This window comes from Ptychodera flava, chromosome 14 (assembly GCF_041260155.1).
Source record: "Ptychodera flava strain L36383 chromosome 14, AS_Pfla_20210202, whole genome shotgun sequence".
Lineage (NCBI taxonomy): Eukaryota > Metazoa > Hemichordata > Enteropneusta > Ptychoderidae > Ptychodera > Ptychodera flava.
Genome location: NC_091941.1, coordinates 16,323,146 through 16,348,766, shown reverse-complemented (window position 1 = coordinate 16,348,766; position 25,621 = coordinate 16,323,146). Strand labels below are relative to the sequence as shown.

Here is a 25,621-nt window from a genome sequence, read left to right as displayed (position 1 = left end):
AGCGTACCCTTTTTGAGAAACTATTAGTCACTAAACTTTACGGAAACTTACAATACTCTATATGAGGGAATTGAGCGAACATGGAAGCACACATCCCTTTTACATATAAGTCCCTTTCTTTTTATATTTCAGTAGTGTACGTTCTTTCGCTGTATACAGACTTCTGAGAGTGTCCATGAAAGCTGTCTATCAAAGTTATGCTCAGATTGGACGAGTTGCTTTCTTTTACTTGAATCGTATGATGCGAAATCTCCGGTCTTCAGTAAAATCTTAGCTGTAGCTGCCTTATTTCCTTTCTGAACATGTAATGCTCAAATCTTTAATGTTTAAACAGATCCGACCCCGCATGGACCTGATAAGGTAGACACGCATTGTATACACTTTTAAATAATTGGGCCTTCTCAAAAAGTTTAAAATCATAATGAACAGATTCGTGATAAGTTTTGCAGTGCCCGTTTTTATTCCCCCCCCCCCCGATAAGGATTAACCCGTTTTTAATGTAATGATGCAGGCAAATTCAAAGCGTTTCGTAAGGAAATGCAGTGTGCATAGGGAATTACGCAAAGCTAATCGAACTGTTGGATATTTGCCTCGAGACTCACTCTCTCGAGCGAGCCTGTCTCTGGATCAGTCCCGCTGCGTCGTGACCTACATACGTGATGCGCATTGCGCGCTTTGTCCCCTTTGATCGCCATTCGAATGTGTCTATTTCTTTCTCTCTATTATTTCTAGTGCGAGAAGTATAAGGCCACATCAGAGTATGCTTTTGGTGTAATTTGAGTAATCCGAAACAACTCCATCCCCGGGGATCGTTTCCTGTCAGTCCAAGATTGAATACACGTTTGCCGGTATACAGGACAGAATTCATCCCGTGCATAATAATGACAAATCGGTGGATCATAATCGTTGGAATAACGCCCCCTAGACAGCCTAACAGTTTGACGGCCAAATGAGAGTGAAAGTGAATCAACACTATATTATACATGAATGCAAGGCAGAAGTCGTTTCAAATTAAAGCTCAAAGATCAACAATGATGACTTTCAATGTAAATCCTTGTCTAACTTTAAAATCTTGCTTATATTTTGATGCTCATATCACCGTCGACATGTTTACATTGGCGCAACCCACTTCAGACAAATTTATATATTTGCATATTTTTACTGTTCGCAAAATATAGCGGATACTGTTCCGGATAATCAAACAATGTCGATTTCCCTTGTTCAGTTTCAAACCGCCAAAATACGCCAAGAAGAGCGCCAGCCGTCAAAGTCCAATGAATCAGGATACCCTTATTGGATGTTTTGGTATCGTTCGAATCACGTCTCACCTGTGAACTGCCATATATCGACCCTTCCGATACGGTTACCTTCTTCGAACATGACTGGTCCCTGGGAGTAAAGAAACGCAAACATACTGCTCACAACAAAGTATAATCACAGTCCCTCCGTGCGTGAAGGGACTGAGGTTTTGGTATATAGATAGCGTGTTTAGTTGTTGTCGTCAAGGGCGACGCGCCCTCGTCCTACTTTCTTATACTGTCCAAAATGATCTGTTTTGATTTGTTATAATTACAACAAGAGCCCGTTCATCGATACCAATTCAACTTGATGACGTCAGAGCAGACCGATTAGACCTCTTGCATCGAATATCAATCGCGCACCTTTTCCTTGAAATCTTGCTGAATGACCTCGCCATGGAAATGTGTGCGTCTATATACAATATCTCGTCATCTACAAAACAATCGATGTAGTTCCTTTTCAGTATTTAGTATTCAGCTAGTAAAAAGCCGACTTAAAAAAGGAAAATGTGAAAAGTATGTTTTCAGTGTTAGGAACGGGGTGCGATATTGATCGTCAGCGGCTGAGAACAGAATTGAAGCGATTTATCGAGTAAAATGAGTATTGTGAAAAAAAATATAGCGTCAGCGGCAGAGAACAGAATTCAAGCCATTTATCGAGTAAAAGGAGTACTGTGTCACTGTGAAAAAATATAGAGTGACCTAGAGTGAGTGCGTGAAGTTCATTTTAGTCGTTTTGCATACTTACACTGACGCCTTCGAAATCGAGTTTTCGGAACTGTTTCAAAAACTCTTCCAATACATCCGAGTCGTCGTAGGTGAAGTTGTGTAAGGTCTTGTTGTTCGGCAGATTGCCGATGGAGCCGTTCAAAACCAAGGCGAGAGACCACATAGCGTCGTAGCCGTAAGGTCCATAAGTTGTAAAACCTGCAGCTCCCGGCGTCAACAGTTGGTTGTACTCCGCGATGAATTCTTGGGAAGTCTTTTCACAGGCAAAAAAAGAGAGAATCGAAATTGCAAACTGATGAATCGTTTGATTTTTTAAAATCATAACAACACCTAAAATTTATGTGTAAACGCCGCGCCATAAACTGCATGTAGAGGTTGCATCGATGGCATTGCGTTGTAGATCGTGGCGTATTGCAGTAATTGGGGCTTCATTTTTGCGAGAAAAAGGAGTAAAGGTAGATTGCACCTCAGGGACATATATAGTCGCAAATTTGTACAGCTCTTTTCTGGTCTTTTCGGATCTAGGTGATCATTTTAAAGCTCTCGGAGTAAGAAAAGTTTTCACCGTCTGATAGTTTTTCGAAGATCCAAAGTTTAATTTTTCCTCATAGAGTTAATATAGGGATGGCGGCCATTTTGAATGTCAAATATCGCAAAATGTTGGGTAATTTGTTTCGCGTTCAAAACTTTGCACGGGGAACCCCGATTTTTATTGCTGATTTGGTAAGAGAATAGTTCAAAGTTTCATTTTGGAAAGTTTGAACAAGAATTTATTTATTTCCACTGGAGGCGCATACTACCTTAACCTGGTTTATCGGTTTATTCATGAATAAGTCATTAACCTTTTCTCAGGTACGTATGCCTGACGAACGTTTCTCATGCGTGCCGATTTGTTATAATAGTAACAGTGTAGCTGCTTGTCTACTACTATAGCTTTGTCAATACCAGTGAATTTTGTGACGCCACACCCTCAGATTATTACTGATAGTGTATCTGATTATCCATCATTGTCACCCAAGATGTTTTCTACATCTACAAATGCACTCACCTGGCGTGTCATAAAATAGTAGCAATAATGTACCCCCTCCCGGCTCGTAATGGACTCAAGCAAACTGTGCACTCCGTAATGTAAACTGCTCCGTCTCGTACATTATGTCGTGCAAAGTTTGCTTTCGTCCATTATAGGCCGTGAGGGGGATTACATTATTGCTTCATTCATTTACAATTATTCTATAGCTAACGCATAGATATCAATTTTCTCCGTAATCGAAACCTGCATAAGCCTCCAGCCAAAACGTTATCATAATATATCGTGTTTCAATATTGTCGATAATAAACGGCACCAGCAATGCTTGGAGGTTTACTTTACAAAGCAAAATTTGACAGGTATACTAGGGGACCGTGGATAATTAAAATATGCGCACGGTAAACGCAACTAATTGTGTTTGGCCTCATACCCCCTCCCCCTCTCCCTCTGAACGAAAGTTTGGAAGTTCGAAAATCCAACCAAGCCTCATTCTGTATCAGCATGTAAATCGGTAATTACTTGGCTATGAAATCATGCATACACTAACCCCCATACCCCTCTAAAATCGATCTTTGTTCAGCGCCAACTCGACAATGACACAACCAATATAGTGAAATGAATTTAAACTGTATCCAAATGATTGTTACGTTATTTTACAAGTGCACTGAACCACATTTACATAAAATAATGCCGGTGAAGAGCCGATGCCGCACTGGCCTGGCACACGCCAAACAATATAGTGCGATATTTTGCGATTCATAAAAACATGGAGTGTGAGTTTAATCGAAATACAGCCAACCCCCCCCCCCCTAAATACAAAAGTTGCGTTTACCGTGCGCGTGTTTTAATTATCGACGATCCCTAAGCCGGCAAGTAGAAGCGTTTACCAGTATCGTTAAGCACCCCATCATATCTACTGGTAGAACGGATATTCACTTCCCTGGGAACAAATGTAATGTAATGCAATGAAATTGAAAAATTGTTGATTGAAATCCATTGTGTAGCCGGCGTCTTACGTGACGACTACAGAAATTTAGCCTCCCTTCTCTTACCCTTCCAGACACGGTTACTGTATCGTCATCCCTTATCCACGCTTGGTTAAACATGATATTTCCCTGGGCCGCTGTGTGGATCTCCTCGGGAGTGCAATCCGTCCCGCTAGCGTCTTCCCACCAGTACAGGCCTGAATACAATCGCAGTGAACGGTAGAGGGACATCCACACATACCTGGGTCCATATAAACCACTCCTGTAGGCCTGTTGTACACGGGACAGAAACGTCACATGCGTCAAGATTATGGGAACCGCAGTGAATCGGAGAAAACAGAATATGAATTGTCTTCCTTTCTTTTGCCAGAAGAACATTATTGAGTGAAATTGTTGCTTTTTCTACAAAAGATGATTGTATTTCGGTTTAATTTTCATCCGTAAACTGATTACAGTAATTGATTAATCGCTCGATCGACTATAATGTTGTCCTACTAAGAATTCACCACCCATTGGCTAACGGTAAACCCGATTTTATCCGAGGGATAATCATCTCAAAATGAGATCATATCATTTTTTATAGACACCAAAACGACTCGCTCAAACTCTGGTATTATTGATTTTATCATGTTAATACATAATTAATTATCATGTAACACGATGGAACTAATTTTGGAGTATTGGATCTTTAATGTTTTTTAAATTTCTCAAAAGTGTTGGGTGCCCTATGCCTGAATGTTGCATTATTACAAATTACTCGTAAAAACAAGTGCATTGCTTAAAGAGAAAAGCAGACGCGCTTATATTTGAAGATTAAATCGACGTTAGTTCACTATCCAATTATCCCAAATTAGTTCCAATCATGTAAATTATTGTAGTGAATTGTGATGGTCCCATGACCATGAATCTTGCCAAGGAACCGGTGAAACAAATTACCTTGCAAAAATGTGTTGGCGCATCATAGTTGAAGGAAAAAATTATCCTTGCATCGGTTTCCTGTAATGGAGAAGTATGATAAGTCACAACAATGAAAAGCAAATTCTGACATAAAGACGAGGGTTTAACGTTACTGCATGCCAGCATTGCCTGTCAGCACGTAACCTTGGTGAGTTCAACTCACATGTAAATAGACATGAAGTCTGCCACGGTACCGCGAAGGCTGCTGTTTCATGATCATGAGCGTCTGTCTGCGAAGTTTATCTCAGTCTGCAAACACACAAGGCTAAAAAAGAATATCAAAGACGGAACCGGTCATGCAAGCTTCAGAAATGCGGATTACTTGGAGTTCACTTTCGCGCAGAACATCATTGGCCTAGAAAGAAAATTAGCAGAGATGTCCATTCTCAAGATAACAAGAACAGTTGCTAAGACCGAACAGCACTACTAACAGCTTTTCTTACCGTTCCAGTACAATGTCACCACCTGCATGTCATGTTTGATGCTTTTTAAAGCCCCTTTGGCAAGACGATCGTAGATTTAGCAGCGTGGGTGGGTTTAATCAGGCATGCAATTGACTGCTTACGTGATTGTGTTCGTGAGCGCCTCAAATCAGTGTGTGTGTGTGTGTGTGTGACTGTCATGGCGCCGTGTCTCTGCCCTACAAACACGAACCCCGTGATATCCTGTTCCTCGCAACGCAAGGAAATGTGATTTCTTGAGCACGTTTAATTACATGTTTAGCTACAGACACGCCGGCGTCAATAGAGGGCTCCTTTTTCTTCTTTATCGGGGGACGTAACAAAGATGTCAGCAACGTTACACTAAATTAGCAATGCAGTATTTATTGAGGAAAGCATTTTTTCCGTCATTACTACGATACTTGTTGCATGTCGAGGGCGTTGTAACGAGATTAAGGACGGATCAGGGTCCCTATGGCAACCACACCGACGGAATTACACAGGGTAGCAAATCTACTTAAGTAAATATACATTATCATTTTCGTCGGTAGAACTGGCATGAAACGGGGCCTTAGTTCGAAATCGATGAGCGGCAGTTTTGCCGGTGTATTTACAAGGCAAAACTTTCGCTTAACTAACAAGAAGTACGCATCTCGACTGAAACTTCTCGAAAATTTTTAACTTTTGCCGATTTTTCAAACATCAAGGGGGGCACCGTTTATCGTTTGCCGACTCTTCGCATATTGACGGGCTTGCATTATACCAGTGTCAACTCTTTGAAAGAAAAAAACCCACAATTTTCTGTTTCCATACAACCATTAACCGGTGAAAGTATGATCGACTTGTCCGGGCTAAGAAATGAGCCTGTACAAGCTGCAAAATTTGTAAGATTTAGAGTGATGGGAAATCTTGCTTCCGAGGTGTATTCTGTCTTTTAGAAATGTTTGCACTGATTCAACGCGGAAAGAATTCAACCGAGTCAAATAATGCTCGGCCTCTTGGGTCATAAAGCTGCATCGACAAGATCGGCGGAAAAGCGGTAAAATTATACAATTATACTAAAACGTAGATCAAACAAGTCGCTTTTATTGTGTATCTTCAGTGGCACTTACCAATATTTTGCGAATTGCTTGATCTGGTTCGGCTTCATCTGCGAAAATTTCCATCGTCGCAATTGTTATGTTGTTGTCACTCATTTCTGTGGCCAACATCTTTGCAGCCTGTTAAAAAACAGTTCCAAGCACGGGTCAAACGAAGTCCCGTGATTGACAGAGGCGCCCCCTGATCCTCACAATCACCCAACTGTAATCACGTCGTTAGCTCATCCGCCACAATACATAATCGGGAGATTAGGCGCAGATAAGAAGATGGGTTTGGGAATTACTGCGATAAATCGGACTTACGTGTGGCGACCTTTCAAATAGAGACCGTGAAAGAGGAAAGCTAGAATAGCTAATATTTGTGATGTGATGGCTTGCATTCAGAGAGTGTTTGAATGAAAATATACCTGTGCGTATACAGACAACCGTGTTTGCAGGTGGCACTTTTTAAGTGGTTGTGGACATTCTGGTTTAGTGCCCCTTTTTCACGTATTTAATTTGCATGTACTAAGTTAATTTAATCCAAGAAATGGAGGTTTAAAACATTTTACCCGTACTTTCCTCATACTCACGCCCTTTTGTACCCCTTTGATGTTAATGGGAAAAAACGATCACGGCCCAATGTTCAAATTTCCGCATTTTAGAGAAATAAATTGCCAAAACACAAAAACAATAAAAATTCAAGACTAACAAAAACTGTATAACTCTACTGACAACAACAATTTTCTGATTTTCGATAGTAACAAAGCAATCAAACAAGAATGTGAATTGTTTGTCTTTTATAATGGTTTCAAAATTTATCCTCACGTGATGTACACAGGAAAGAATTGTATGGTTAGACGCCTAATAATGGCTCTCTCTGAGAAAATGGATATATATATATATATATATATATATATATATATATATATATATATATATATATATATATATATATATAATATATATATATATATCCTTTCCCCAAATCACGAAGGGGAGCTTTTAAATTCATGTCCATCACCATGATCACGGTCCGTGAAAAGAAGAAAATGCGTACTTCGAATAATCTGGCCGTGAAAGATTCGAGTCCTTTATAATGGGACTCCAAACTCATAAAAAAGTAAGGTTTAAGTCTCCAATTTTCAGAAACAGTTCCAACCGGTGCTTGGAAAGACAAATCATTGTGTCACCCAGGGAAGTTGCCCCAGTGCTTTCCATATCCAACCATCAAGTTGGTTGTTCTGGCTGTTTCATCTTTGGTGTATAACCCCGGGTGCGTGCTAGTGATGGGCATCCATTTATATTTATGGTAAAATATTTTCTTAGATGCAATGCCATAAGCAAGCGCTAAATCGAAAAGTTTGACTATTTTCAATGTTCAAATGCCATCACGTACTCTTTGCTTCCAGAAGTTATCAATTGCTTCAAACTGTAGTAGAGATACAACTGCAAGCTCGTAAAAATCTCATCTTACTATTCAGCATTGACATGGCTGAAATTGTATATCGATATTATCTATGCTAGAATTTGAAAATTAGGAAATGGTCTTTCGTCTTATTTTCTCTCATATTTCTCAGAAAAAATGTCCGTTTGTTGTCAAAAGAGAATTTGTTTAACGAAAATGGATAATACCCATCCATTTGAGTTCTATCGGGCTGAGGCATACAAAAACTCTGAAGGGAGTCGCAGTAACGAGCGTGTCGTACTTTGGCCCTGCACGTGCAGTCAGGCAACTGTGAGTGATGACAGATCAAAACTTACCGCGTTGAAAGAGGTGTCCTCTCTGTACATGATTGCGGCTCGACTCCAACCGAAGTGCTTCAGAAATGCGACCCGCAGTGGCGTGAACACCGTCTCCGGCATCGGTATGCGGTGAAAGAAGGGAAACCGTGATCTATCAGAGAGAACTGGCCACGTGCAGGTGACCGCAATCTGGGGAAAAGAGAAAGGTGAAATATTTTTTTCCCCCGCGTCATTCTGCCGGGCTGTCGGCAAAGCAGTACCAATCGCCATTTCATTGCTGACACAGAGAGAGATGTCAAAAGCAAAGCGACATACTGAAATACCATGGCAATGGAGGTAAAACATCAACATAAGCAATACAGACTTGGAGACTACTTCTGCTGTAACACCTGTCAAAAACTAAACTACCCAGCTCTTACGAGATATGGTGAAAAAGTTGATTAACGGTGAAGTACCTGCAGTAAATTCCACCACTTCGCTGTTTCTGCTGTCGCGATGCAACTCTCGGACCTTCCAGGCCCTATTAGCATGATCTTCTGAGGGGGAGACTGGATCATGTCGATCAGATACCTCATCGCTAAACCAGCGTCGCCCTAAAATAAGATAGTTTGTTGCATCGTTTTGTTGGAAAAAAGCGAACAAAAGCGAAAAGTTTTCTCCGAGATGACGTTCACTGTGTCAGACTAATGTAGGAGTTACTCAAGTGAGATATGCCGTTGTCATGTTGTAAAGAAACATTTCTTCAAAGGAACTCACCTAGAAACTATGAAATAATCTAGACTGGGAACATTTACTGGGAACATTATTGGGAGGAAGTCATTCCCTTGGGACATGACATTTTGCTAATTTTTTCAGAAGGATACGGTTAGGCACCTTTAAACATGTTGAAAGAGTTTAGACATACTAATAGCACTAGTATAACTGACATTTCCTGGACGCTGAAAAGTGAACATTTGATTGTGTTGGGCGTTTAGCACGGATGAATACTAGCTCACATGTTCACACACGTGAGCTAATGTCGTAGCGATGTCTGTGTGTGTGTGTCTGTCTGTACGTCCGTTTACACGATAACTCAAAAACACCTGAACGGATTCAAGTCAGATGTGGTTGACAGGTACCAAATGCTAATGACAAGAAGTGATTAGATTTTGGTTAGTGTGGCTTGCATATTAAATTCTCATTTGCGTAATTAATGATTTTAGAAAAACAGACATATAATGGGAACGGCTGAACAGAATTTGATGAGATTTGTTACAAAAGTTGATCATGAAAGACATAAAGGTGTGACATGAAAGTTAAATGCCAATTTGCATATTTAATGAATTTTCCTAATTTAATAGGGATAAATATCTGAGTTGACTCAATTAAAATTGTCCAAACTATAATTTAACATTTACGAAAAGTGGTTACACATTTTTGCTTCAGCAATTTCTAATTTACATATTTAATGAACTTTCCTAATTAAGGTTATATATCTTGATTGACTTGACCAAAATTGACGAAACTTACCATGCACATGGAAGAGGTACTATGATACAAAATTACTGAAAGTCATTAAGCACTTTTACTTCAGCCAATTCCATATTTGCATATTTAATGAACTTTCCTAATTAGGGTCACATATCTTGATTGACTTGACCAAAGTTGACGAAACTCGCTATGTACATGGAAGAAATACTATGATACAACATTACTTAAAGTAATTAAGCATTTTTACTTCAGCCAATTCCATATTTGCATATTAAATGAACTTTCCTAATTAGGGTTATATATCTTGATTGACTTGACCAAAGTTGACGAAGTTGCAATGTACATGGAAGAGATACAATGATACAACATTTTTGAAGGTCAGATAGCATTTTTACTCCAGCAAATTCCTAATTTGCATATTTAATGTACTTGACTTGAATCGATGATTCAAGCCACGTGTGAAGTCGTTTGCAACGTAAGAACAGGCAAATTAACCTAAAAACGACATTCGACATAGATAGCGGGAAATATTAAACTCACGGCAGTATCCTTCACGACAAGTTCAAGATGATACCCGGGCAGCATGTCTGTTTGATTATTGATGTGTCGGACTGCTAGCTCTACCGCTTGAGAGATTCCACCAGACCAGATCATCATTGGGCCACTCTCGACAATGAAGGCACCGATGTACAGAGGAATCGTAGCGTCTTCTGAAAAGAGAGAAAATACAAATGTTATTACATCATAAGACATACAAACTCTTTCTTTTGTCGGGGCCAGTGGGCAACATCGACTGCCCCATATCTTCTTTTAAACATAGGGTGGAAGTTCTGTTTCCCAGGAACCATTGTATCAAACCGGCAGCAAACTAACAAAATGTGTGGTATGTATAATTCAAGAAAGTTTTGCCACAAAAAAATGCAGCTAACTTTTTATCAATCAAAGACCGCCGGGCTTTATTAGCGAGTCAGGGGACAGTGGGGTCCACAGTATATGTCCGGTCTGTAATTATTCATGTACCAGAGTAAGTCACTTCATATACTTACAAGAGGGATGTAGCGAGCGGACGCAGACACACTTTTTTTTCCTCCGGAGACAGGGTAATCGACTGTGGAAATCCATTTCAGTAATTAAGCTCAGTTTCAGAGGCTTATGAATGCATTACTCAACAATATGTACCGTCTTGTAATCTGATTGTTGGATTACCAATATTTGTGTTGTCGAGCTTTCAGCCTACACGGCGATGGCTTATCCTCTATCTCTAAATCATTAAAACGTCTCTAACAAAGGTCGCTGACCTCATCCTAATTCTGTCCCTTACAAGAACACTGCCAGGGGATAGGAGTAAATATTTTTGAAAGCTTGTTGTCTTATTTCTTATTGAAAGATAAGAAATTTCCTTTTTACCATAATGATTTCATGGGTACACAATAGAACTAGGTCACCAGTGATATCACATACTTCGTCCAAGGAACGTGCTGAGTGTGTTTTTTTCGAACTTTTATACGGAGAGAATCGACAAGATTATAATACCGAACATCATCGACCACCTAACTGCCTTCAAGGGAAGACACTATTGTCACTGCCTCGTTCACTGGCAACATTGTTAGTAAGTATCGCCATTCTCTCAGTCCAACACCTGATTTTAGCCTTATTGGCGATTGGGTTATTTCTCAAACTGGTGGTAACATGGTCGATTTTCACATCCCTGCGATTTCCGTTAAATTTGTCGAAGAGCAGCTTTCTTTATTGAATGAATTTAAATCAGCTGGTAGCGATAATATTTCTCCAAAGCTTTTGAAGTTTGGTGTCACTTGTGTTGCAGAATCTGTCACCGATATATTTAATATGTCTATCAACAGTGGTGTTTTTCCTGATTGTTTTAAATGTGCCAAGGTTATTCCAATACATAAGGGAGGAACTAAGCACGATGTTAACAACTATAGACCTATCTCCCTTTTACCAGTTCTTTCTAAAATTCTGGAAAAGCATGTATATATTAGTCTTTATAATTTCTTGCAGTCATACAAACTTATTGTCGATTCACAGTCAGGTTTCAGACAACATCACTCTTGTCACACCGCTTTACTCAAGTTTACTGATCAGCTGTTACAGAATATGGATGAGGGTTTATACAGTGGTGTTATGTATTTAGATTTATGTAAAGCCTTCGATCTCGTTGACCATGAAATATTGCTTACAAAACTTTCTATGTACAGGCTTTCCGAAATGTCACTAAAGTGGTTCCGTTCCTACCTTTCTGGGCGTAGACAATTTGTCACGTACATGGGAGCACACTCTGATGTTATGCCGATGGCAAGTGGAGTTCCTCAAGGTTCTATTTTAGGCCCCCTCTTATTCCTAATGTTTATTAATGATCTTCCGCTTTGTCTCAATTCGGGAAGTTTGAATATGTTTGCTGATGACCAGACCATGTGTGTTTCAGGTATTGATATTAATCACATTGAAAATCGTATGAACGGAGATCTTCTTCCAGTTTCAAATTGGGTCCATAACAATAACATGGCTATCAATACTACAAAAACAAAGTGTATGGTTGTTGCATCTTCCCCCAAAATCAAAGTTTTTTTTGACTCTGACATTGTGTTTTATATTCATATTAATGACACTAGAATAGACGATGTTACTAGCCACAAACTACTTGGTGTACAAATAGACAACACTTTAAGTTGGGACGACCACATAAATGATCTTTGTAAAAAGCTTTCGACCAGAATAGGTGTTCTTAGACGACTTCGCGCTACTTGCCAAAGAAATGTACTTTTATTGGTTTATAATGCTCTGTTTCTTTCTTTGATTGATTACTGCTGTATTGTATGGGGTAATACGTCTAAGACAAATCTGCAACGTTTGTATAAACTTCAGAAAAGAGCTGGCAGAGTCATTCTTGGTGTGGACATGACGTTTTCCTCTCGAACTCTGCTTATCAGTTTGCATTGGTTACCAGTTGATCTTCGCATTGTGTACTTCACGGCTATTATGTCTTTCAAAGCTCTTAATGACCTTGCACCCGGCTATATCAGAGATCTTTTCCGACCTCTTTCTGAAATGAATCGTTTAAATACTAGAAGTGTTAGCGCTGTGACCTTTACCCACCAAGGTTCAGGACTACCATGGGTCAAAGGTCGTTTGCTTTTCGAGCTACGAAAATTTGGAATTCTAGTCCTGTGTCTATTCGTAATTGTGAAAGTTTGTTGTCATTTAAATCTGCTTTGCACAGTTATCTCTTCATGAAATTTTGTAACGAAGGTTCTGATCTGGATTAGATCATTTAAATTTGTATTTATTATTTATACGAACTGTATTTTTCTCGCATCTTCTTGAGCTTTTGTACAGCTCTTGAGGGCTCTGATGTAAATTACAATATTTATCTATTGTAATCAGATTACCCTCTTGAAATAAAGTATAATAATAATAATAACAAGGCAGTATTGCTGAAGGCAATGAGTACTTGGGCCGTGATAGAGTAATTTTGAGGACAATATATACTACTATTCAAATATGGTCTTGAATTTCCTCCTGTCAATGAGGCATTTGATTAACTGGTTATTAAACGAAGCAATGGCATGACAACGGCAAAATATGTCTAGCAACTTTTGTGGAGTTTGAGGCAGGGTTCTTTATTTATAGCGGGAATTGCTTAAACTCCTTAAATATTCAAATTACAGCAAATTTCTTTTGTTCTCGATGGTAGATGTCTAATATTTAGATGGGCATATTTAGATTTCTACCCTATAGTTATCCCTATATACCAAAAATCGGACATCCAGCTCTATTGCTTGCTCAGAATTAGATATGCGCATAATTAATGAGGTACAATATGTGGTGTCATAAGGTGTCCCATCATACCATTTATGAAGGGTGTAGCACTTGTGGTTACTGAGTTGTGGACAAATATATATATTTGAGGTCAAAGGTCATGGAGGTCACGTGACATTTTGTCAAAATAATTGTATTGCTAAGTTATTCCTATATACCAAAAATCAGACCTCTAGCTCTATTGGCGCGCTCAAAATTATATATACGCATAATTAATGAGGTACAATATGTGGTGTCATAAGGTGTCTTATCATACCAAATATGAAGGATGTAGCAAAACTGTGACGTGACCTCAATGACCTTTGACCTCAAATATATATATTTGTCCAAATAATTGTATTGCTAAGTTATTCCTATATACCAAAAATCAGACCTCTAGCTCTATTGGCTCGCTCAAAATAAGATATGCACATAATTAATGAGGTACAATATATGGTGTCATAAGGTGTCCTTTCATACCAAATATGAAGGGTGTAGCACTTGTGGTTACTGAGTTGTGGACAAATATGTATATTTGAGGTCAAAGGTCATTGAGGTCACGTGAAGTTTTGTCAAACAAATTATATTGTTAACTTATCCCTATATACCAGAAATCAGACCTCTTGCTCTATTGGCTCGCTCATAATTAGATATGCACATAATTAATGGAGTACAATATGTGGCATCATAAGGTGTCCCGTCATACCAAATATGAAAGGTTTAGCACTTGTGGTTACTGAGTCATGGACAATAATGTATATTTGAGGTCAAAGGTCACCAAGGTCACATGATATTTTGTCAAAATGTCTGAGATATCTGCGTGAACCGATGGACTCACTGATGCACTCACTGACGGATATGAGCCAATCTATAAGCCCCCTGGACTTTATCCGTGGGGACAAAAAAACTGTGTCACTGCATTCTTTAGGCAATATGAATACGATGAGAAACTAAATTTTTATTTTTCTTGGCATCATACATGCGAGTCTATGGAGAACTGCCTTATACATGGGAGTCTATGGAGGTGTAAACTAAAAAGTCCTCTAACACGGCCAGATTTGATAGCATTGTGAAACAAATCGACGTGCATCTGTATGGGGTTGGGTACTGTAGGCGTGAATGGACGGACGGACGCACGGACATGACCAAACCTATAAGTCCCTCGGACTTCGTCCGTGGTGATTAAAAACAACGCAACAGTTATTACAGCTACACCGGCGGTAGGTTCATATCCAGAGCCCCGTACGGTCTGCCGCCGTCGCTTGAAAACAATCTCATGCACCCGGCCATATGGGCAGCTGGCCGGATCACAGTCGCTCGAGAGCTATTCAGCTCTGGGACTATTCGCCCCATAGACGAGTATACAGAAGCGAGGTATTTCTCGCTTCTGTATACTCGTCTATGGGGCGAATAGTCCCAGAGCTGAATAGCTCTCGAGCGACTGTGGCCGGATGCATGACTTCCCGGAGAAGGCGAGCTGTCACGTTCACAGCTCAGGATTATTTGTCGATCAAATTTCAGTAAATTTACCTTACCTAGATGAAATTTTGTCTATAGGCTGAAATTTCGCCGAAGTTTGACAAAATTACATCGATTTTTCAGGTTCATATGCGACATTTTTGAGTTTTGAGTGCAGACAGAAATAAGTTTTGAGGCAACATGGCTGCGACCCCATGTTGACCCCTAGCCCTGCGTACGATGCTATGTGCTACAGCTAACACACAGCATCGTACGCAGGGCCAGCGAGAGAGTTGCCGACATCGACGGTTATTTACGAGAAGTGAATAAAAGACTGTCATTTTTGGAAGCGATCGAGTAGCTGAGGTAGGCTGGGATACGACTTGGGCCCAAGAACGCTGAATTTCGGCAGTAATTTGGCTTTTTACGTCAAGTCCCAAAATGGATTTGAAGTCACCGACCCAACGTACGGGTCTTTGCAGGGCTGTGCAGCTGTGGTGAGCGGGGCGCCCGGCGGTTAGCTGTAGCGGAACACACAGCATCGTACGCAGGGCTAGTTGACCCCCAAGTGAAAATGTGTTCGCGATCAAATCTTCCTATATTTTTTTCAGAATTTTCAACAAAATCATTGCTTCTTACATCTTTTGTAAAATATAAAATACTAAAATAAAACTGCGATGTGCCATGTCTCCAGATTTCTAAAATATCGTTCGTTGACCGTTCGACGCAAACTTGTGACGCAGTTGAAATTCAATACTGACCGCCAAATAAATGAGACGAGATCAGTCTAGACATCCTCCAAATTATCCAACCATTCGCATTGGAGTTCAGCTCGCTTAGAGTATCATAACATTTTTCGGCCTTTTAGATCGACCCTAACATCTGCCATTTAGGAAATAAATACACAAGCTACCTCGACAAAACTTCGTGCACCATCCAAGACCAAACGCACTACAAATCTGTCTTGACGTCATCATCTCCTTACATGGTAATCGGCATACCGTATTTTTTAGCAAAGGGGACACAGAATACGTCGGAGTATTCAGTTTCAAAACGTATTACATTGTGTGATGTTGTCAAAAAAAGTCATGTTACTGCAGTGGTATAAATTACAAAACACAAAGTTCAAATCAGTTTATTTTGGACTGGCTTTACCCAACATTTCATATTGTTTCTTATGCCAGATTTGACCACGTGCTTACTGGCGACCCCTTTTCATGCAAATTTTGTGTCAAATGATGTGTTCCCCTGGAAAAACAAACGTACGATTTCTAAATGAAGGAGGCGAAATTTGCCCTCAAGACTCGAAACAACCCTTACGGGGTGTACCTAGCTATTTTTAACGAGCTTCTCGAATCTGCAGCTCTATTTCGAAATGATGGTCTGGTTTTCTCAGCTCAAGGATAAGTTTCTCCATCGCTGTGGGCGTTACTATTCTCAAGCGGGGGTACAGTTTCCAGTCGTAATGTTTTTCATTGTGTCCGGGATATAAAACCTTTCCTTTTCAAACTTTCTCTTTGATTAACATTAATCCACATCTTGTCAGTGATTAAACATGTTTCAAGTTTAAATGTAAAATTCTGGTCTCGAGCCCTCCTGTTCGACCAAACCGAAATTACCCCTCCCACTTTGGCTCGTCCAGTGGGTGTAGCAAGGGTCGTGCCATCGCCTAGTAAACGGAGGGTGCATTAATTGTTGCATTTCGATGCACATTTTGATTATATTCAGAAGATTTTGTGGCAAAAACTCAGATAGAGAAGCATTTATATTCACATCTCACTTATTCAAGACTGGCTGAGAGCAGCACTTCCATTCAGTTAACATCATTACGCCATTTATTATGCCAAGAAAGATGAAGCCAATACATTTTGCCCTCCCTGGTCTCAGCCAGAAATGGTTATACCTTACAGTTTTTTCCCACGGAATGAAAACAAATGTACTTGGGCTGAGGCCCAAGTACAATAATAATAATAATAACATTGATGAAGTTATGATACCATGATGTGGTCCCCAAACAAATCCTGCAGCCTTGACTCACTTTCCCCAATTGAGGTCTACATGACTTTTGCAGATGTTTTTCAAAATTAACTCCAGGATGTAGGACATGTATCAGGCTCTTCCAAACGATGAATTCTCTGTAAGCAAGTGAGCTCGTAACCCCATAAAAGAGTATATTTTCTGAAAGCCTAAATATTGTCGAATGCTGTTATTTGTATTTCGTAGTCATCGTTTACATAAAACTCGTGTGACAGTATATTTGCATAACGTCTCGAAAATCGATGTTTTCCTTTTCCTGGACCAAAACTGCGGTGTAAAAATAACACTGACGATTGACAGCATGATGAACTTGGAAAGCGTGTCTAGGACTTCTTTTATATCCGTCCTAGACTTTTTGTTACGGACTGTTAAAGTTATTAGAATAAGGATCAATCACGAAGTGGAAAATTGTTGCGGCCATAGAAAACGATCTAGCGCCTCGAGAAAAAAACGCGCAGACCGCACTTTGTTAGATTGGCAAAGCAACTTTCGATATTGCAAATTTCAACCGAAAAAAAACTGCAGTGTTTGTACAGGTGAAGATAAAAAACATTTTGAGACATTGTTCAAATTTACTTTCACATGACCCTTATGTCAACAATGATTATGAAAATATAGATCCCAGCATTTTCCAATATCAAGACTTTCAGAAAATCTATACTTGAATAGGTTACAAGCTCAGACTTTTTCAGAAAATTCATTGCTTGTAACCGCACCATGCTTCAAGTTGTCTTGGAACCTTAAAGCAACTGCCGTGTTTGTTCCCTTCCTGTAGAAGTAACATTGAACATAATTTGCTAAAATACTATAGACTAGTTTAAAGATGACACTTTTAACGAATGATATCAGTGAGAATGACAGCGTCTACACATCAATGGTCGGTCGCACTGAATCTATGCAGCATAATTGCTGAGAAGCAGTCTTGGTTGGAGTCCAGAACGACATACCAATGGCATTAAGGTAGACCGCGCCTTGAAAGTGAATGGCTTAAACTTTTGCTCAAAATTTCCTAAAGGAATACTTCAACCATTAGCTTTCAAACTCAAGAGTAAAAATTGGGCGTCACCGTGCAAATTTTGGTACTAGAGATACAAAGATTTACCTTTAGCGACTGCCACCCCTGTGTTAACTCTATGGAGAAAAATAAAATTTTCGGTGAAAAGTTTTCTTACAACAAGACCATTACATGTTAATTGAACCCCCACAAGTGGTAGATCAGATTGTAAAAGTTTGAGAGCCCGAATATCTGTTCATGAGGTGTGTTCTACCTTAAATCAACAAAAATTGTCATGCCTGGTCTCCTCTATTTGTCAGCATCTTTTTATTGACAAAACCCTTCTGTGATCTCGTCTGTCACGCACGGCTGCACCTGGTGTGCTCTTGACGGCTTAGGCTCCAGCCTTACCGATCGTTAATAGAAAGTTTGAATGAAGAACTCTGTTCTTTACAAAACTAAGAGAAATTTGAATTTGGTGTGCTGCAGGGCTACCCTTTGGGACCGATTCTACCCATCACCACTTGCGAATACAATGCAACGGCATAATGTGCAATTCCATCAATTTGCAGAATGATATTCAATTGTATCTGAGCTTCAAACGAATAATACTCACACAAAAAGTAACACTGTTTAATACTTTGGATTAACACCTATTGCGCCCTAAATGCACACGACTAGGCGAATATGTCATGGCGAGGTTTGGCATGACTTCGGAAACAATCCATCATCGTAGTAAATTAATTATGATTGGTTGACATGTTTTTGACTTCCGGATACTTCGATTGTCCGAAAACCATGACATAGACTTGGTTCAAGTCTGTGATCTGTGAATGTTTGAGTAGAGTGAATGTGACGATTTGTGTTTTTATTTTCATGTGAAACGCGTGAGTGAAGTGGACGCGATGAGTGGGGTGAACGCTGTAAAGGGGAGTTTCACCCGAAATCCGGCAAAAACTAACTCACTACTGCGCAGACTCAAAGGTAACGCATTCAATCGCTGGGAAACCTAGTCAGGGCTGTAAAATTCGGAATAGGTTTGTACGAAATAGGAGAGACACAAGGGGAACTATTAGAAATGGTTTTATTTTTTTAAATTCACCGACTTGAACCAAATCTCTTATAGAGACATTTATTTGGAAAAAAAGAAGTACTATGACAACCATTGAAGTGCTTCTGAGCCACAGAGTAAGACATCGCCATATGTTTACCATACATTTACTTTATATATTCTTTGTCTCCGTTTATATGTCTCACCTACTGGGCTATTTTGGACTGTACATCATGGGAAGACCTACACGAGCCTTCTAAAATTATGATATACATGTTCGGTAAGTCTTACAAAGTGGCTTTGATGTTTCGTAACAACAATATGACCCTCCCTTCTAACCCCATGTAGAATTTAAATGTCCTCCCACGACGTTTAACACATGACATGTTCCTTCCATTTTTTTGTGCAGACCCACCCATCCCCCTTTTAAAGAGTACGGTCCCTAAGTCTATATATAACGAAAACATAACAGAGAAAGAAGAATAGTTCGCTGAATTAAAGTTTGAAATTGAAGACGAATTCGAATACACGCTGACTGATTGGCACAGAGGATACAACAGCGGTTGCTAAGCAACCGGCGACTTTACTCCAACCTTCATCAGTGGCTGCGTATCTGGATACAGTCGACAGTAGCATTTCTCCCAGCGGGGAGAAGCTTCTCAATTTACAATATTTACGTCAAGACATGTATTGAATTCTCAATATGTTATTAAAATGAATTTTATACGGATTTAAACTACACCGCCCCGTTCAAAACGTCTGATAGTCCTTCCTTTTATTTACATTTAATTCGACAATATGACCCTGTGGGCAGATGAACGTCAAATGTATCGTGTTCTGTCACTTTAGAAGTACCCGTGAAAAGTTATGACGTAGGAGAAGATGAACTGCTGGCCCCTCGTATTGTAACACTGTATCCTTTTTATCTCGTCAGTTCCAGGAATATCTGAGTTGGCTTTTGTTAGCCTTCCAAAATGTTTACATTATTTCATGAAATCTGCGCGTCTTCGACTCTCCAAAGTTTGCGCAGTCAGCGTCAAATATTTGAGTTTATGCTCATTGAGGAGCATCGATTCGAATAAGTTTGTTTTCCTTGTTCTTGAATCTGCTTTTTATTCATTGCGTTACTGTAATTACATGCCGACAGATATGACACCTATAGGCAAGCGGCGAATCCACAAAAAGGGCCTTATTTTAGGAGTTTAATGTACCCACCTTACATACGGCCACATCATACATCATTTGAAAGCTTATTATCTCTACTTTAAGAATATTGACGATGTGGAGCTGCCAATTAGGGCCATACCCCCCTAATTTGCATAATTCACACGGGTACCCAATTTGCAGAAATGCGATATAAAATTAGAAAAATCACTGTTAACTACTGTAAACATACTTTTAAACTATCGAGTGATATATCAAATGAAAGATATTTGCATGTAGAATACGACTTTGATATCCAAAGACATATTTAAATTGATTTCACTGAAATATTTACATATTTATATTGAAAATAATATTTTCCTCTCTTGAATAACAATATTTTAAAAATTTTAACATATACAGCTACAACATACAGCTACATCATGCATCATTTGAAAGCTTATTATCTCTACTACAAGAAAATTGACATTGTTGAACTGTCAAGTAGGACCATAGCCCCTGATTTGTATAATTTACAAGGGTATCCAATTTGCAGAAATGCAATAGAAAATTACAAATTTATTGTTCACTACTGTAAACATACTTTTAAACTATCGAGTGATATATCAAATAAAAGATATTTGCATGTAGAATACGACTTTGATATCCAAAGAGATATTTCAATTGGTTTCACTGAAATATTTTCATATTTATATTGAAAAATTATTTTCCCCTTTTGAATAACAATATTATAAATATTTCATCACAAACAGCCACATCATACAGCCATATCATACGTCATTTTAAAGGTTATTATCTCTAATTCAAGAAAATTGACAATGTTGAACTATCAAGTAAGGCCGTAACCCTAAATTTGCATACTTTACACAGGTAAGCAATTTGCATAAATGCAATATAAAATTAGAAAATTCATTAACTATTCTAAACATACTTCTTAACTATCGAGTGATATATCAAATGAAAAATATTTGCATGTAAAACACAAAATTGACATCCAAAGAGATATACAAAGTTGTTTTAATGAAATATTTTCTTATTTGTAGTGAGAAAAAGTTATTTTCCCCTTTTGAATAACGGTATTTTAAAAATTTTAACAGCAGTATCAATGCAATCACATGCATTATGATGTGCAAAAAGTGCATAGAACACGGAGAACAAACAGCTGAAATGAGGTCTGGAAATGAATATTTTGTTTGTTTAATGTATGTTTTAAAACATATGAATAGCTCTTGTTGTCTGCATTATTATCCGATACCGATGTCTAGTTTATAGGTCAGAGAGCGCTTCTCCAAACATGCCCTTTGTTTGGAGTATAATATACCCATTCACAGCATATGAAAACCGTTTCATGTTACTCAAGTAAACCAACATTTTCTTGTTATGTTGTAACCAAGGCAACAGCACTAATATATATATATATATATATATATATATATATATATATATATATATATATATATATATATATATATATATATATATATATATATACCGGTATATTGATTTTTAACATATATGGTAATGATTTGAACGCCGACATTTTTTCGTAAAGATGTGTTGGGAAAATATCACCAATTACTATTAAGTCCAAACATAAAGAAAGATCCCCATGAACGACACTATTGTAGTTGTTGAAAAGTAACTATGTAGCCGAAACAATATGTGAGAGTAAACTGTAGTCAAAGTTATGGCATGATTCATGATCCAAGTCATTTATGGCGATACAGTTTCATTCATTTCCAGTACATCTAGTAATTCTACAAATTCATCATCATTCTTTTCTTAAACAGTTTTGTCATGAGTAAAAGGGTTGCCACAGTTATAGCTGCCTTGTGCATGGAAGATAAATTTGACAGCAGACACAATTGGTGACATGTAATAAGATAAAGCAAACTCCACACATCGTTCATATCTTATAGTTGTTTGAAATTTGTGTATGTTATGTTTGGCTGTTTTGTGTAAAGTGTGATTTGCCATGGCGAGACGTACCTTAATCTACGTATCCTGCCCTGAACCCGCACTGGAGTGGAAAGACTACTGTGACACTGCGATCCTTTGATGCTACCTTTCGAGTATAGAGTTGTCTTCATCAGTCATTTAAAATTCATTGTCGGTTGGTGAAACATGTGCATTACTTGACCACTTTGTTTCACTGAAGTTATGCTTGTTCAAGCAAGGAAGCTAGAATGTATACCGTTTCGGTCTGGTTATGTTTGTGGACGCTCATGTGAATCAGAGATCGAGCTGTTGTAGGTTTTGTTTGGCATTGGTGTAACGCTTATATTTCTGTTTCATATGTATGTGATTAGGCTACGTTCACAAATAATGGTGATGAGGGGCGGAGGAATTGGGGGGTGGAATCGAAATTTTTAGGGATAGTAGATAGAGGAGCACTTGAAAGTTTTGATCTGCCTATAGGGGACCTGAAAATGTTTTGGTTCCTTTTACTTTTTGCGATTCCAAGGTTTCGAAGGCAATTCAATGAAAATCGAATAACAATTAAATGTCATCCGATTGTTCTAAAGTTAGTAATAATCAAACAAGATCTAGAATTACTTTTACTTTTTATTTTTACTTCATTACTTTTATCTCGAAAAAATCTTGTGTTTTGTATCGTATTGTTGTGGCATAATTGTTCTAATGTATCGTAATGTTTCGCCTGTAACAAATCCTTGAATGTTGCCGTTTGATTGCATGAATTGGAATCTGGTATCTGTTGGTTTGTGTGTGTGTTCTTAAGTCGAGAATGTGAATTTGTTGCATCGATGACCTTCACAGGTAATGAGGTCTAAAGATGTAATTTTTTGAAGGAGCTTTCGAAAATTTCAGAGTAGGAGCTTTTCCAATGAAAATCATACATTGTCTCTGAATCTCAGTCAGAGGGATATTGTTTCTTTGTCTTGCTAATTATTCTTATTTTGTATATATTTTATTCTTATTTGCATAATGTGGGCATTACTCGTATTTACTGCACAATTTTATGAATATTAAAAATAAGTCAAGATATTCGCGATTTAAATATAAATTTCCGCTAGGCGACTGATTCCGTATGTTGTGGTTCGAACCCGATTGAAAACTAGACGTACTTTCAATAAGAATATTTTAGATACGTGTTTGGAATTCATAGTTCTATTCTACATGCCAATACCTATCATTTGATATATCACTCGATAGTCTAAAAGCAAAAGAAGAGTACATAACAATGGATTTGTATAATTTTATATCGGACTCATGCAAATTAGGTACCCGCGTGCATTATGCAAATTAAAGCTCTATTTTGCAGCTGCATATCGTCAATTTTCGTGAAGCAGAGGTAATAGGCTTTCAAGTGACGTATAATGTGGCTGTATGATGTAGTTGTATGTGTTAAAATTATTAAAATATCGTTATTCAAAAGGGGAAAATATATTTTTCGATATAATTATGAAAAAATTTCAATAAAATCATTTTAATATCTCTTTTGGGTATCTATTTTGTATCCTACATGCAAATACCTTTCATTTGATATATCACTCGATAGTTTAAAGTATGCTTAGAGTAGTTAGTAAATTCCTAATTTTATATCACATTTCTGTAATTTCCGTACCCATGTGAATTATGCAATTTGGGAGCTACGGCCGTACTTGACAGCTCAACATTGTCAATTTTCTTGAAGTACAGATAATAAGCTTTCAAATGACGTATGATGTGGCTGTATGATGTGGCTGAATGTATTAATTTTTTTAAAATATTGTTATTCAAAAGGGGAAAATATTTTTTCAATATAAATATGATAATATTTTAGTGAAATCAATTTAAATATCTCTTTGGATATCAAAGTTGTATTCTCCATGCAAATACCTTTCATTTGATATATCAGTCGATAGTTTTAAAGTACGTTTAGAGTAGTTAACAGTAAATTTCTGATTTTACATTGCATTTATGCAAATTGAGTACCCATGTAAATTATGCAAATTACAGGGTATGGCCCTACTTGACAGCTCAACTTTGTCCATTTTCATAAAGTAGAGAGAATAAGCTTTCAAGTGACGTATGATGTGGATGTATGTTGAGGCTGCATGTGTTAGGAAAGTTTTAAAATAATGTTATTCAAAAGGGGAAAATAATTTTTTTCACAATAAATATGAAAATATTTCAGTGAAATCAATTTAAATATCTCTTTGGATATCCATGTTGTATTCTACATGCAAATACCTTTCATTTGATATATCACTCTATAGTTTAAAAGTATGTTTATAGTAGTCAACAATGCAATTTCTAATTTTATATCGCATTTCTGCAAATTGGATATCCGTTTGAATTATGCAAATTAGGGGGGTATGGCCCTACTTGGCAGCTCCACATCGTCAATTTTCTTGAAGTAGAGATAATAAGCTTTCAAATGACGTATGATGTGGCCGTATGTAAGGTGGGTACATTAAGTGTGAAAAATAGGTGTGTCTGCCGCTCGCCTATAAGCAACACGATAGAGTTAGTGACGGTATGTGTGCTAAGTGTAAGGTTGACTAACAGTGAGAGTGGATGTCATTTCCATACAATTTGAGTGTTTATACAAAGAGTGGTTATTAATGAAATCATTTAAAGTTAAAATGATTACCGACCAGCACTGCATACATAATTAGTCTGCTGGAATAAACTTTCTGGTATCATCAAGTATAAAGTCGATTAAGCACTGTCGATATCACATTAAAGCCCCACTAGCTGTAACTCTTGAAATTTGTTGACCTCAAAATATCTTCCTATTCTCTCCTGGTTTTCTCTGAATTCTACCCTCTTAAGGGATATGGGCTTTCATCGCATTAGGAAACCATTCCTTTATGATACATTTGACACGTAAATTCGAATTTTAACGGTTATTTTGATTTCCCGCCATTTTCAAAAATTGGTAAGATTACAAAGGAAACAGAACATACAATGTCACAGTTGAAAACATTCACCCCTTTGCATTACATTGGACTACTCTGTGCAGTTTATGTGAAGATTTCAGTGCAGATATGCAAAGTATCCACAGATATGGGGCTGCGATTTAATGTGTGGGCAGACATTTAATTACAGTGTAATTCTTATCTTGTTCAGAATTGCATATACAGTCGCAGCGGATAGTTGATAATAAGTGTATACACACACCAGTCGTAAATTAGTACATTCTCACAAACTTATTTAAGCTTAAAAGTAAAATCATAAAAATAATGCTAAAACATACAGCTGGTGGGGCTTTAAAGATGATCCCGTATTAAAGTTTTAATGAAATTCATGTAAAAATGTCACGTGACCGATTGATGTATTGCAGCGGAGAATAGATAAAAATTTGGAAATCGACGATTTTGCAGGAGAAGGCATTAAGGTGTATTGAGCACGCGCGACTT

At 38.1% G+C, this 25,621-nt stretch overlaps 1 protein-coding gene across 1 annotated transcript in view; it reads right to left on the bottom strand.

Annotated features, from left to right (window-relative positions):
* The window catches only part of LOC139149550 (gamma-aminobutyric acid type B receptor subunit 2-like), an 82,378-nt gene that overhangs the window by 15,598 nt on the left and 41,159 nt on the right, over positions 1-25,621 (bottom strand). Inside the window, exons 2-9 of the mRNA XM_070721365.1 lie at positions 10,273-10,442; positions 8,718-8,855; positions 8,281-8,451; positions 6,550-6,657; positions 4,977-5,036; positions 4,107-4,310; positions 2,047-2,280; positions 1,329-1,389 (exon numbers count right to left, since the gene is read on the bottom strand). Coding sequence (XP_070577466.1) covers positions 1,329-1,389; positions 2,047-2,280; positions 4,107-4,310; positions 4,977-5,036; positions 6,550-6,657; positions 8,281-8,451; positions 8,718-8,855; positions 10,273-10,442 — 1,146 coding nt within the window. The remainder of the gene's footprint in view (positions 1-1,328; positions 1,390-2,046; positions 2,281-4,106; positions 4,311-4,976; positions 5,037-6,549; positions 6,658-8,280; positions 8,452-8,717; positions 8,856-10,272; positions 10,443-25,621) is intronic.